Genomic DNA, 16309 nt, shown 5'->3' on the forward strand with positions numbered 1-16309 from the left:
ATAACAACAATTGAAACCATATAAAATAATGGTACAATAAAGTACAAATTTGAGAAATCTATACCTTAGTTACACAAGCGAGACCATAGAGGACACCATATAAAACACAGTTTGTCTTCCTTCCACTGAAAACAAGCAAATATTACAGTTAAATTATCCTATAAATAAAACTGCTGATCGTCACACATGTCAATATTGAATCAGGCCACTATTCAATTTCATACTCGGCCCTTTAATTATGAAATTCACTACCCTGTCATTTCAACCAAACTTATTCTTGTCATTAAGGCATTTAAGCACTAAATGAGGTTTTTTGAAGCTGTTGATCATGAATTTAGAGATTTGGCTTCCCTTGAAATCCACAATGAAAGTTGAATCTCTAAAAAGAAATATTAGTTAAAAATTAGTTCAACTTCATTCAGTATCTATAGCATATTTTTCAGACAATGAAATGAAATGAATTGAAATGGGGTTTAACATCCTACTGTTCTGCTCCGAACTGGGCTAATGAAGATGGGCATAGGCCATACAGTGTGCTATGAAGGAAATTTTGCCCGGACAGCAGCACTACGGCCTACTCTTATATCGAATTTTAACAGACAAGGGATCTTTTACGTGCACGCCAATGTGTACACGGGCCCTCGGTTTTACGTCCCATTCAAACGACTAGACAGCTGTCCTTGTCAGGCCCTCCATCCTGCATCACTGACAAGGGGGAACCACGCCGGAAAATCTGGATGAACTTTCTCAGCCAATGCAGGGGTCGAACCCCCGACCACTAGGCTAGTGAGCCAGCGTCTTACCCACTTAGCCACCATGTCCCCTTTTCAGACGATATACATGTACACAAGCCTTTATTGGGTAAAAGAGTTGGTAAAATATTTTGATAGGCTTCTTTCTAATCTACACCGTTTTATTAATGAAAAGAGCTGAACCTCTAACTCCATATTTGCCATAATATTTGATATTAAAAACACGAATTAGAATTTAATATTGGTCCATTTCAATATTGATATCACGCCATGAAAATATGGGACCCTAATATCAAATATTTAATTCTCAATGAACATTTTATAATCAGTACACGAGTCGTGTACGCTATGGTTTCGGGCACCATTTTTAATGAACAAAGAAAAACGTATATAACTACAAGACGATGCAGAAGTAATTAGTAATGATTGATTCACAAATGACAAAATAATAATAAAACCAGCGGCTGCCAGGCAGGATACGCCCACATTTTCGAGAGATGGATAGAGAACAAGCTAACAAGAAAGTGATTTTTCCTACAATCAAGGGCCATAATTCAGGAAATTACAATTCGATATGCGCATATATCGAAAGGAACTGAGATCTTTGTGTTATAAACTTACATTTCAAGTTTCAACAAAATCGGATAAAAATTGTGACCTCTATAGGGTCCACAACCTTGATATACCATATTTTTACACTATTTGAGAACGAACGGCGGCCATTTTGTCTGTCAATTTTGGGGCGATTTTCACAAAATTCAAACTCAACTGTCCTTAGGGTGGAACGGTAATATAATAATACGTTTTTTTAAATCGGATAAAAATTATGACCTCTAATGGGTCCACAAGCTAAAAACTTGATTTTTCGTACAATCAGGGGCCATAATTCAGGAAGTTACGGTCCGATATGGGCAAATATTGAAAGGAACCGAGATCTTTGGGTTATAAACTTATATTTCAAGTTTCAACAAAATCAGATAAAAATTGTGACCTCTATAGGGCCCACAACCTTGATATACCATATTTTTACGCTATTTGAGAATGAACAGCGGCCATTTTGTCTGTCAATTTTAGGCCTATTTTCATGAAATTCAAACTCAGTCGTCCTTAGGGTGTAACGATGATATTATAATACGTTTTTTTAAATCGGATAAAAATTATGTCCTCTATAGGGTCCTCAAGCTAAAAACGCGATTTTTCGTACTATCAGGGGCTATAATTCAGGAATTTACGGTCCGATATGCGCGAATATCGAAAGGAACCTAGATCTTTGGGTTATAGACTTACATTTCAAGTTTCAACAAAATCGGATAAAAATTGTGACCTCTATAGGGTCCACAACCTTGATATACATGTATCATTTTCTTACGCTATTTGAGAAGGAACGGCGGCCATTTTGTCTGTCAATTTTGGGCCGATTTTCACGAAATTCGAATTCAGTCGTCCCTAGGGTGTAACGGTGATATAATAATACATTTTTTTAAATCAGGTAAAAATTATGACTTCTATAGGGTCCACAAGCTAAAAACGTGATTTTTCGTACAATCAGGGGTCATAAGTCAGAAAGTTACGGTCCGATATGCATGATTATCGAAAGGAACCGAGATCTTTGGGTTATAAACTTACATTTCAAGTTTCGACAAAATCGGATAAAAATTGTGACCCCTATAGGGTCCACAACCTTGACATACCATATTCTTACGCTATTTGGGAACGAATGGCGGCCATTTTGTCTGTCAATTTTGGGCCGATTTTCACGAAATTCGAACTCAGTCATCCTTTGGGTGTAACGGTGATATAATAGAACGTTTTTTTAAATCAGATAAAAATTATGACTTCTATAGGGTCCACAAGCTAAAAATCGTGATTTTTCGTACAATCAGGGGCCATAATTCAGGAAGTTACTGTTCGATATGCGCGAATATCGAAAGGAACCGAGATCTTTGGGTTATTAACTTACATTTCAAGTTTCAACAAAATCGGATAAAAATTGTGACCTCTATAGGGTCCACAAGCTAAAAACGTGATTTTTCGTACAAACAGGGGTCATAATCCATGAAGTTTCGATCCGATCTATATAGTCACGAAGACTTGCTAAAAATGTTGTTGTTGTTTATAACAATTTTAATTTTCAAAATATTAATTATAATATTTTATTTAAATTCAAAATATTTACATATGAAGGAGGCACATAAAAACATAAAAAAAAGTTTGTGTTTTTTCGGAACTCTCAATATATAATTGGCATTATTTATATTTCTGCTTTATTAAAATTTGTTTCAATCAAAACATCAATTCCTTTGGAAAATCAAAGTATCGGTATTAACAATTCGTCAAGATACATAGAAATTGGACAGAAACAGGGATAATTACAACGGCTGGAAAAGTGTGAGAGATGTCATGTGACATAAACAAAGCAGCAAAGCTCCTTATCGGCATTTGCAAACTTCATGGAATGAATACACGGGAGTTTATAACAGTATTTATTCATCATTAAGCAATAAAATATCGTAAATAACATAAAAGGAAAACATTTTTTCAATATTTATGTTAAATATCATGCAGAGAAATAAAAACTGCCGTATTTTCGGTTTTTCGATATTTTTCTGAAGAGAGTATTTTTGACGTTTTTTATTTCTGTGGCGGTTTTATATCGAAAATATCGCCCAGCTCTAAAAATACCATTCATCACCTAATAGTTTTTCTCTCTGTGGTAACGCATTTCACATTTTAGAAGCAACATTTTTACCCATGTAAAATCTTGCGTTGCATAAAATTATGCGGTAAGGTACTGTATGCTAAGTTATATGTACATGTAGTACCTTTTGGGGCCAAATCAATAGGAAGTTACAGGCCTGTAACTTTTTTTTAATCTAATGATCATAAACATGCACACTACTGTGGCTTGAGTAAACGACGTAAGACATCGATCAGTAGTGGAATCATTTCTACAATACTGCCATACACGAAGATCTTGAAACTAACTTAGTCATTAAACTAACAATGAACATATTATCTGCATATTTTACATCATTCGTAAATATAAAATAATTTATGAGTAAAAGCTGCTGGTGTAGGTTTTAAAAATATCTGTAGTGTTATTTTATTTTCATCACTGTATAAACAATATATAAGCCTACAATAGTTTATTATTGTTGTAGTTATGGTAACTTTGTATATTCCCAAGGTCTTTGTACATTGTATTACTCACTATTGAAGCTATTATAGGAATAAATCTATTGTTCTTACTGAAAAAAATCTTTAAGCTTATTGGCATTCTTATCTATGAAGATCATGAAAAGAGTTCATATACATTATTAACTTATCCTATATTAAAGATAGATTATGGGAGATTAGATAAAGAGCTGGCAGTTCAGATCGACTCTGAACCGAGAATTTAGCGATTGAATTTTCGGCCTAGCCTCGCTCATCATTACTAAAGTCGGTACAATAAAAAACATAAGTCTCGATTATCCATTTCATGATTTAATCAAAGTTGAGCAGCAAATCGGATCCTAATCCAGTAAATATCACAGGCTAGAGATGACATCAAGAGTTGATTATGGTTTGGATAAATTAATTAATGTCTAATTAATAATTTAGATAACATTTCAGGCCTAAAGAAAGACCTGCTATAGGCAGATTTAGCTCTTGCATAATGCATGTTTAAGTATGTGTGAAACTGAACTAGGGTTTAACGTACATTCAAAACTTTATGTGAGACTAACAAATGATACATCTTTATTTCATTAGTGAGGTTCCGCAAGCAGTATAAACTCCGAACCACAAGGTGTTTTTGTGCTGACGTCATCACTCTGTGTGTTGTTATTGACATACATGTAATCGGCGATCGGTTTGTCCATTTTCTACGAAGAAATAGGGAAAAATTCTTGGTTAAAAAACGAGGTCCGAAATCATGATTTTCTCGCGGATTTGTGGATGAAATTCGTAGTTTTGCGGTTTTATAGAAAGCTTGGTCCTTTACAGTTCAGTAGACGGCTGATCAGGATCAAAGTGGTCGGCAATTGTTCCGATTTTGGGTCAATTTTCAGGCTGTAAATATTTTTTTTTTATCGACAGTCGGTGATGAGATCAACATTGCAATGAGCTTCTCGACGACTAAAATTTGGTTTGATTTTATATTTTTTATTTAAACAAACTAAACAGTGTTATTCCTTGTTTCAGGTGAACAACCAAACATGACTGATGCTGAGGACAACATCGTAGTTCAGACTTTGTATTTTGGTGGAAACGGAAATCTGTCAAAAACAAAGTACGAAGTATGAAGGCATGTTTGTAGTTCGTATTGGTTGCGGAACTTCTCTATTAATTCACTTGAGCATAGGAAGTTTGGGATGGAAACCTCACATGTTACACCAATCCAATCCCCCGAGGTTATGAACACCTACATGTCCCAACAGCTTTAACAAGAGAAGTACATTATTGTGCAATACACAAAAAACACATACTTATGGAAAAACAGCTACTTATTTATTTGGGCGACGTTTCGAAGAGTATTCTCTCAACGTTATATGTATGGTTTCATGAATTGTTGTTACAGTTTTCTGTATATATTGATCTCATTATTCTTGTATTACTGTATTAGCTTGATAACGTTGAGAGAATACTCTTCGAAACGTCGCCCAAATAAATAAGTAGCTGTTTTTCCATAAGTATGTGTTTTTTGTGTATTGCTCTACCCAGTTGCTAAATGCCTCTTAAAGATTATTATTGTGCAAGTATACTATTGTCTAACTTGTGAACAGGAACTCAAATTCAGAAGCACTGACTTTTATATATTAATCACTTAAAAGTTTATGTGACTGAGTCAGTTACATGTACTTTGTAATAAAATTAATCCATGGTCCTGCTTGTGATTAGCCGAGGGAGATCACGTGGCTAAGTGGGTAAGTACTGGCTCGCTAGCCTGGAGGTTGTGTGTTCGATCCCTGCATTGGCCGAGAAAGTTCATCCAGATTTTCCGGCGTGGTTCCCCTTTGTCAGTGATGCAGGACGGAGGGCCTGACAAGGACAGCTGCCTAGTCCTTCGGATGAAACGAAAAACTGAGGTCCCGTGTATACATTAGAATGCACGTAAAAGGTCCCTTGGCAGTTGGAATTCGATATAAGAGTAGGCGACAGTGCCGCTGCCCGAGCAAAACTTCCCTCATAGCACACTGTATGGCGTATGCCCGCCTTCATTACCCCAGCATAGGAGCAGAACAGTAGGACGTTAAACCCTATTTCATTTCATTTCATTGTGATTAGCCGACCAATCCCATAATATGTTAAATTGAAACCACACCAGTTGACTCAATGACAGACTTTCTGATACAGCGCGCACATGCTAACCATTCGGTCATCTGCCCCCCCCCCCCCCGAATTCGATGAGTAAACTATTTTTGAAAGTGATATACCAGTTTGAACTTACTATCTATCAGCAAAGGAACCAACGATTGTTCCAACCATCATACTGGAACCAAATCCTGCGACAAATAATTTGTCTATTTGATGTGTTGTCATACCATAATTCTCATACAGGGCATACACATGTGGACCTTGTAGCCAATCACCAGCTAAAGGAAAATAAAATAAAATCATTAAAGGAGCATATTGACAAAGAAAATTATTTTAGTTTTTTTTTTTTGAACATAAATTTGCCAATATTAGTCCATAATACAAAGCCCAGCATATTTACAGAAAAAATAGTTGTTCGTCTGCCGAATAAAAAAGAAAAGAAAGAATCAAGCCATCAAAGAAATTTAAGATAATTGAGGAAATGACCAAAGTTCAAACCTAGATCTGTCTCCAGTGGCAACTGCATGTGCACACTGTAGTAAAGCAAAGGAGCAATCTCAACAAACACACACCAATGATGAATGACAGTTTCATTAACTGACTACAATCTTAATCCCTGGGTGTTTCAACTGTCCATTTATATTTAATCGCATAACCCTCTTACAGGTGTTACGCCAATGTCTATACCAGACCATCATCAGTGATGATGTTTCACAATTTTGAGTATCGGACATTTTTAGATTGGTTTAGTTTTTTAAACCAGCGGCTGCCAGGCAGGATACGCCCACATTTTCGAGAGATGGATAGAGAACAAGCTAACAAGAAAGTGATTTTTCCTACAATCAAGGGCCATAATTCAGGAAATTACAATTCGATATGCGCAAATATCGAAAGGAACTGAGATCTTCGTGTTATAAACTTACATTTCAAGTTTCAACAAAATCGAATAAAAAGTGTGACCTCTATAGGGTCCACAACCTTGATATACCATATTCTTACGCTATTTGAGAACGAACGGCGGCCATTTTGTCTGTCAATTTTGGGCCGATTTTCACGAAAATTCGAATTCAGCCGTCCTTAGGGTGTAAAAGTGATATAATAATACGTTTTTTTAAATAGGATAAAAATTATGACCTCTATAGGGTCCACAAGCTAAAAACTTGATTTTTCGTACAATCAGGGGCCATAATTCAGGAAGTTACAGTCCGATATGCGTGAATATCGAAAGGAACCGAGATCTTTGGGTTATAAACTTACATTTCAAGTTTCAACAAAATCGGATAAAAATTGTGACCTCTATAGGGTCCACAACCTTGATATACCATATTCTTACGCTATTTGAGAACGAACAGCGGCCATTTTGTCTGTCAATTTTGGGGCGATTTTCACAAAATTCGAACTCAGCTATCCTTAGGGTTTAACGGTGATATAAAAATACGTTTTTTTAAATCGGATAAAAATTATGACCTTTATAGGGTCCACAAGCTAAAAACGTGATTTTTTGTACAATCAGGGGCCATAATTCAGTAAGTTACGGTCCGATATGAGCGAATATCCAAAGGAACTAAGATCTTTGGGTTATAAACTTACATTTCAAGTTTCAACAAAATCGGACAAAAATTGTGACCTCTATAGGGTCCACAACCTTGATATACCATATTTTTACGCTATTTGAGAACGAACGGCAGCCATTTTGTCTGTCAATATTGGGCAGATTTTAACGAAATTCAAACCCAGTCGTCCTTAGGGTGTAAAGGTGATATAATAATACGTTTTTTTAAATCGGATAAAAATTATGTGGGCGTATAAAAATGACACTTGGTAACAAAACTGACACAGTTATATGGGACAACAATCACTGGTTTATTATACACAAGCACAAAGTTTCGATAAGTATTCTCTTATCGTTATCAAGCACAACGATAAGAGAATACTTATCAAAACGTTGTGCTTGTGTGGGAGGGTGTCCAACACAGTAAGCTCCGCTCCTTCACATCTTGCAGACGACCGACACCACATTTTCAGGCATTTCAGTTTCATTCATCGAGCCCGTACCTCTATGAATACAGAAAATAGACACACTTCATTATCAAAAACCGGTATCAGCCTACAAATTAATCAAAATAACACATTCATACAAAAATGATATCTTTTATTACAAAGTGTTAGGTCTGGTGTGTATATGTACAATGTACCTGTTTGTACAGTTCATCCTATATTTGCACATATCACGCATGTATTATTAATTTAGTTAGGAAGATATCACAACAAAGGTTTCTTCCTCCTGAGCCATTGTAATAAAGAAGTAAAATCCACATTCAGTACGTTTACTATGGTATACTCATATTATTTCTTCTTTATTCAACCAAGTCGGCAAAAATATAGAATAAGGCATATCTAACGATACACATTTGATTTTAATCAGATTGAAATTAAACAATCCAAATATAGACTACCAGTACATGATTGTTATTATGCCATTCAGTTTGTCTGCTCCATTTCACATTTAGTAATGGGTGTGGTTCTGGAGATTTCTATAGTAAAAAGGTAAAGATCAAGCCCAGCTGTGATGAATGAAGCATTTAGTTTACTGATATATGTATTTTGACAATAGGACTTTTGAATATAAACATCATACCACAGTAATTAAACTCTGGACATTTTTGTTCAAGAATCAAATACAAATTGTGTGACCAGTAAGATTAACTTTCATTTTGTAAAAAGCATAATGAATATTCTCAAGAGATCATTTTTGCATTCAATACAGAAATTATTCCACAAAAATGCATGTAGTCAAGTTTGTGCAGTTAGCCATAGCAAAATGGATCCTAGTGGTGATTGACAATGTGAAGGAGAAGGATTTCACCTACTGTGACTAAAGCTATGACTTCTAACCTTAATAAATAAAGTAAAAAAATTGAACATCATCTTTAATTTCATTTTTTTATTTGTATTATCAAACAGTGGAGAATTATTGAGTCACCGATGTCAACAACATTATCTAAATCTGATTTCAACACAGATCACTCAGGATCAATAATTTATCTCTTCTATGATGTCTTGCCTCTTATACAGTATGTATCTGCAGGCTAAATACAAGCAGTTTATGATGACTTTATCTTATATATAATTATGGATACTTTATCTAGCTATGTAATTAAAATTTGGTGCACACCCTTAAGCAGAGGGTTACATCATAACAAATTAGATCAGTGGTTTATTTAAAGCCCCCAATCATCATTTGCTTTTTACAGACAATATTTAATGTTTACAGTTTAAACCTACATGTAACTGAATGTACTCAAAATTGATCATTTAATTAATATTCAGTTTAGAAAACAAAATCAAAAGATTAAAAAGAGGCCCATCAGAAAATTTTAGCAAGGATTATAGGTGATGCAGAATTGATTTGACCATATCCCATTCATTTATATTATCTGCAAATCATATCTTTGTAAATACTGAAATGAATTTTTGGACTGATATTCCATATGATTATGATTCAACTTCCACAATCTTCTAGCTTCCAATGAATTAAGAATCTTGTACTGTAGTTTAAAATTGCAAGGAATTTTCATTTACAGTAGGCCTAACAATATCTTTAAAATACATGTACCATACTCTTGCTCTTACTATTTTAAGCAGCAAATAATACTTGGACTTTCAATAATAAGGGGAGTCTGTCTGTGTATTAATACGATATTATTCAAAATTAAATGAGGATGAAATAAGTCAGTGTAAAGCAACACTTGATTAATTAAAAGGTGAAACTAAAGGCAACCCTGGCCTCATTAACCAGGGGGTACGGATTTGACCCCGGAAATGTCCCCTCATACATGTAGCTACTCTATGGTGTGCATACATCTTCATTAGCCCAGCCGGTGCAGAAAAGCAGGAGGTTAAGTTAAACCCTATTTCATTCACATTTATCAACATTCTGTAGCTTATAAGTTATAACTACATATAAAGATCAATAAAAACATTGATGTATTGGATGTATTGGTTTTTAGCTATGATTAATAAGGATGGAAATGCCTACCAGTTAACCAATCAAGGTTTGGTTGCCCTGGTGAACCAGTTAAAAAAAATAACTAACTGATATTCGCTTTCATATCATACCTGACCGCTCAAAGTTTTGTATACATTATTCGCACCCACTGCCAAGCATGAGACTAAGCTTACAAGATATACTAATAATTTAAACATGTATCACCAAGTCCTCCTGTGACTTATGGTCCAACAAATATTCTAATAGAAATTTTGGACCATTACAGCCTTAATAATAAGAGGCTATACAATTCGTCTACCCTTGTGTGAGGTTGGGCAATCACTGAACACAAAGTATGTCATTTTTGGACTATCATTATATGGTTCAATTTTATTTCAATAATTTGCTTTCTACAAGTCGGTGTCTATAGCTGTGGGTGACAGAAGTTAAAATTAAAAGTGCACATTGTTAGACCACTTGACAAATCTCAATTACTTTTTAAAGTATGCACCATGTATACGCTAGTATAGTAGTAACAAATAAGTTTGCTTCACAAATTTGTTATCAGTAAATTGGAAATTCGACGAGTAACAGATGAGTGCTTGTAAAAATTATCGTACAGCCCGACAGATTCACTAGCACTAACCTTACATTGTGAAATGGCAACGGTACATTAACATTGCTAAAATTTGTATTACCCTACCCGAATTACCTGTAGATTGTAGAAGTACTAGAAGTTATAACATTAATAAAATTACATCTTGATCTAAAAATATAATAATTAATGACACACATACTGACGTAGCAATCAATATGGGGCAGATAATTACGTAATATTGCTCTATAAATCAGTAATAAATGATCACCTGCAGAAAATGGCCACACAGCCTCGGGATTCTAGGATGTAAAACTTACCCATTGCAAGTAAATAAACCATCAAATATGATCGCTGAAACTGGTTGAAATTCACATTGTTGACGGAGGATAATGTCGATCTAGTGTACAAATACAGAAAAGCACACAAGATGCACAAAAACCAGAATCCTCCAAGGAAAATGTTCATGATGACACGATCGGTATTGTAAGTATTAAATCGTTCAGGTGTATTGTGACGAGGCGTCCTACTACTACTTGTTAGTTGTGTTTTACGTCCGCTTCCACCGAGGTGCGAAACGAGGCGTCCATCAACGAGATTGTTTTCTCTGTCCTCTCTTGTCGCCTGAAGCCATAGGGTAGATAACTCTGATTCAGGAAAGGTTTATTCTCTTATCATCCAGTCGTTAATTCAATACAGTGAAACCTCTATATAACGACCGGGGAACCATGTTTTGTTGGAAAACATTTAATCTTCATCACGAACTGATAAGTTAATGCGGTCCACTAACATAGTTTCTAACTTTCAGGCAATCTGACTTTTCGGACAGGAGGCTGAAGTAAAAGCAAAAATTATTATTTCATCAAGTTTGTAATATAAAGTCAGTGTCCGAAATCTAATAAACACAAAGTTTACTTTTCTTTTATTGAATACCACAATTTGTACTGAATTGATTATGGATTAAAATATTTTGTCTGGAGCCACTCTACGTTGTGCGACCTTTTTCGGGCATCGGTTATTTGTGAATGCAGTTGCAACAGTCTGATTGGTTGATTGGATTGGAATTCAGGTCGCCATAGAGTGGGGATTTCGGTTGCAGAACGTTTGGACAACTTTGAAATGGCTTAACTCAAAAGTCAGAATAGCAGAAAAACGCATATTTGCTGTTTTGCTCCAGTTAATTTTTTAAAATTTTCTCCAGGTGTGGGGGGGGGGGGGCATACGCCAAGACGATTGATTATTATTTGTTTAGGATACAGGTCAGCCACCCAAGGTAGGCAATATTGGACCACAATGAAGTTGCTGTAGTGCTGCAGTTAATTTTTTTTAAATTTTCTCTTTGGGGGCACACCCCGAGACGATTGATTATTTGTTTGGGATTCAGGTCAGCCACCTAAGGTAGACAATATTGGACCACAATAAAGTTGCAGTATTCACAGGCTGAAGGCTGAAATAGCAGGAAAACGAGTTTGCGGCAGTTAAATTTTCTCCCGTGTCAGTCACCTAAGTTAGGCTATATTAGATCACTTTAATATTGCTGCAATGTATTCGTGGGCTGGAATGGCAGGAAAGCGCGTTTACGGCCGTAAAATTTCCCAAGGTAGGGGGGTCCCTACACGGTAAGCTCTTTTTTTAGGGTAAGGCTGTAGCGCCGTGCCCCCTAACATTAATCGAACTTGTACGCCCATAGTCCCTAATGATTGACCTATCACAATGTTATGACTTTCTAGCGTGCGTTTTGGTGTTAGGCCGTGTTAGAAAGAAACAAATCCATATCTTCTGTTTACTTTCTATCCGATCAAATTCTATTCGGTCCAAACAACACAGAGGATTATGCCATGAATTTTAGCTACGATCGGATGCCTTTAGTTTCGCCTGACAAACTTAATCTGTTTCACAGAGATCTTCTAATATCTCTGTAACAGATGGCTGTTTCGACACGTGACGTCACATCACGCGGCGTCAATCATTGGCTCAATAGCGCGTGCATTGTTTACATAAGACGTTACTGATTCGGGCTAAATGGTGAATTTTACTTATTTTAATACCCATTTAGACTAAATATGAAATGATTTTTACATACAAACAATTCAAACGTCTTTATTTATTTTTCTAATAAATGAAAAAAAATGTTTTAGAATTTAATTTGACGGAAGTAAAAAGTTAATATTTGGGACTCATTAAGTCGCATCGATGTCATCCTTATCAGTGATTGTAGCGGCCTAGCGAAAATTCACCGTTCATCAGTGTGGACAAACTTCTGAAAAATAAGTTAATTGTATACTATTAGGACTAATTAAACATAAACAGCCCAATGTTGTGAAATAAGTTTCGTTTATCTGCAAATATTCTCAGTAAAGTTAATCAAGCGGATTTTTTTTTTTTTTTTTTTTTTTTTGGTTTTTTTTTTTTTTGGGTGGGGGGGGGGATCAAAATTGATACGGACATTCATAATTACGGTACATTAGTTATGCGCGACTCGTACATCTCGCGTATTTTGATTTGTTGTTGTACATGACAAAACATTTACCCTGCACCCCAACCACCTTTATGATGTAAAGACGTCAAACCTGTTCCGTTTTAAAATGTCGTGGAAAGCCAGCTATTATCGCTCTCTTCGATTTAAAAGAGGGGGATTGAATGGCCGAATGGTTAGCACGCGCGCGCGCTGTATCATTGAGTCAACTGGCGTGGTTTCGAATCCCCGGTTGTACGTGACAAGGAGTAGGGTCGCCTTTCCAAACCTCGTGGGTTTTCTCCGGGTCCTCCGGCTGCCTCCCACTGCTAAAGACCCCTACGCGCAAGCAAATTATTGAAATAAAATTTAAAAAAAAAAAACATATGTTAGTCCCGAAATGACCTAGTTTGTATCGAGTGGACATTAAACCCCATTTCTCTCTCTCGATTTAAAAGAGGTGAATTGTACCTGTAAGATAAGATAAGATTTTATCATAACACCCATTGCAGGCCGCATACAATTCATATACAGAATTGAAATGGAGTTTAACGTCCTACTGTTCTAACCTGGGCTAATGAAGAAGGGCATACGCCATACAGTGTGCTATGAGTGAAATTTTGCCCGGGCAGCGGCGCTACGGCCTACTCTTATATCGAATTCCAACTGTCAAGGGATCTTTTACGTGCACGCCAATGTGTACACGGGACCTCGGTTTTTCGTCCCATCCGAACGACTAGACAGCTGTCCTTGTCAGGCCCTCCACCCTGCATCACGTTCTTGTACCGGCCCCTCTCTATTTCTAGTTTATGGGAACTCAAACGTAATGCTGCCATAGCAGACTTGAAGTTTTTATTGTGTACACGAAGCAAATAATTAGCTGTATAGTCTATAGTAGGTTTACTGTACCATAAGTTCTAATATACCGGGGGCTCAGCGCGGGGGGGGGGGGGGTGTCCATCATTGACATTTTATTGCTTTAAATCTTCCTAGTGCTGAAACGGAAAATGTGACCTTTTGACAAAGGTGAATTTTTATTGAAAGTGTGATTACTTTCGATCATTTTCAGCTTATTTTCATGATACAAGAATGACCGCGCATTCACTTTCAGTGCAAATGAACCCATTTGACTTTTGACCCCGAATATCTCGAAAACGCCCCAACGGCGGACTGATTACCACTCGGCATCGTATTCTACGCAAAATTTTACTCTAGGAAAGTTGGGTCTGGTTTTGTGCCCATTTGATGGACACCCCCCCCCCCTCCCTCCCGCGCTGAGCCTCCAAACTATAAGTTTTGAATTGCCAGAAATATATTCGGTTTTATAAATAGTATTGAATTGGGACCTTATGGTCGTTTGAATGTTAGATTTTGAAAGTAAAACGTTGTTTTGAATATAAAAAAAAATATTGAAAGTTTTGCTTATTGAAGTAGGCCTATACTATCTGATTCGCATCGTATTTTGCTAGAAAAAACTATATAGTACCATCTCTTATCTCGAGACACGCAGGGCAGGGCCGAGAGATAAGATTTTTTGTCTAGACTCGAATGAGATCCTATCAAATATTCCCCGAGTTCATAATGTTTATAGTTTATTGTGTGCGTGTTTAAACTGAGTGATTGAACTAATGGTACAGTTTTACTACACCAGAACCTTCACTAAGCTCGAGCATGAACATTCTCTGCTTATGCTAAGAATAGATAAGCAATTTGATTGCTTGATATTTTATAAAACGATACATATGTAATTAATTAATATTTGTCGTCTATTTATCTTTGAGTTTGAGTGGTTTGTTCTTACTTTTTTTTAAGTTACCCCAAATCGATTGGCTGTGTACATTCTACATTTACTAAATTGTGTCTATTTTATTTTAATTTAGAATTTAGTCGTTCGGATGGAACAATAAGCGAGGTCCCGTGGGCGAACAGAATAATTGAGTTAACATGCTTGTTTTAAATCCGATTGGATTCAAGTCGGAAGATTATCTAGTGTTGGTATTTCGGCTTTGTTTTCTCAACTAAATGATAATCATCGATCTGGGTACATATATTAGCGTAGATTAAGCCGTGAGAAAATTTAAATATTTTAGTGAAAATTGAAATTGACGCACGTTACTTTAAAGATACATTGTGGGAGATTTTTACAGAGAATTGGCCATTCTTGCTATAACAGTTCAAAATGATGATGATGAAAGAAGAATATTTTGAAAATTTCAGTCAAATTACTTTATTCTGATCATAGTTATCATCGTTGTAATATTTGACTAGAAATGGTAGTGAAATGTGCCTTCACCGTAATATCTCGATTATCAAGTAAAGTTTTCAATGGCATGCGGAAACGCTCTACAGCGGCCTCGCTAAGTACACTCTATCATTTAGCCTCGATCTAACTGTCGTATTCTCATCAGGATGCGCCATATTTGAATTAATTGATAAGTGAAATCCTATTTAAATCCGAGCTGTAGCCGAGCCATCCGTGGGTCTACAGAGTCGATTTTGGGCTTGTTGTTTAAATAAAGATCTAATTTATAATTTCTATAACATCTGAAGACTAAATTAAAACTTGCAATAATCAGATTTTGCTCTTGCATAATGTATGTTTAAAGTTATCAAACCCAAAAGTTTTGATCAATGAAATTGCTTATCAGTCAACTTACCCCGAGTTGAATTTAGCATCAACGTTATTCTGTCATAATGCATTGCTGGTTTACGGTTTAATCAAACCAAACAAGGTTCGTCATGCAACACAGTCAAACATTAAAGGGCGTATGGCTCTATTTTTGGTAACCTTGAAATGGTTCTAAAAGCATATATTAATATAATATGAATGTATGTAAAGTGATTTATATTCAATTTGTAAATTATTATTTTGTCGTTTGTGAATCAGCCTTTACTAATTACTACCACATTGAGTTGTAGGATATGTTTATATTTGTTCATTACAAAATGGTACCCGAAATCATAGGGTACACGACTCGTGTCCTAAATATTGGATATTATGTTCTTATACTTTCACGGCAAAATAACAACATCAATATTGATTGAAATTCATCAATAATTAATTCTAATTCGCGTTTTTAATTTCGAATATTATGGATAACATTGAGTTAGAGAGTTAGCTCCTGTAACTCAATAAACACTCCCACATGCAGGCAGACAATACCCCAGTGATTTTATTTAAAAAAAAAAATTAAAAAAAATACACACCTTAAATTCGAAAG

General features: G+C 35.8%; 1 protein-coding gene across 2 annotated transcripts in view; it reads right to left on the reverse strand.

Annotated features, from left to right (window-relative positions):
• The window catches only part of LOC126826928 (molybdate-anion transporter), a 29845-nt gene extending 18586 nt beyond the window's left edge, over window positions 1-11259 (reverse strand). For both annotated transcript variants that reach the window (XM_050556082.2, XM_050556083.2), the window contains exons 1-3: window positions 10954-11259; window positions 6184-6328; window positions 65-125 (exon numbers count right to left, since the gene is read on the reverse strand). In XM_050556082.2, the coding sequence (XP_050412039.2) occupies window positions 65-125; window positions 6184-6328; window positions 10954-11101 (354 nt within the window). In that variant the 5' untranslated portion in view covers window positions 11102-11259. The remainder of the gene's footprint in view (window positions 1-64; window positions 126-6183; window positions 6329-10953) is intronic.
• Window positions 11260-16309: the final 5050 nt, after the last annotated feature.

Source organism: Patella vulgata, chromosome 7 (assembly GCF_932274485.2).
Source record: "Patella vulgata chromosome 7, xgPatVulg1.2, whole genome shotgun sequence".
In the NCBI taxonomy this organism is placed as follows: Eukaryota; Metazoa; Mollusca; class Gastropoda; family Patellidae; genus Patella; species Patella vulgata.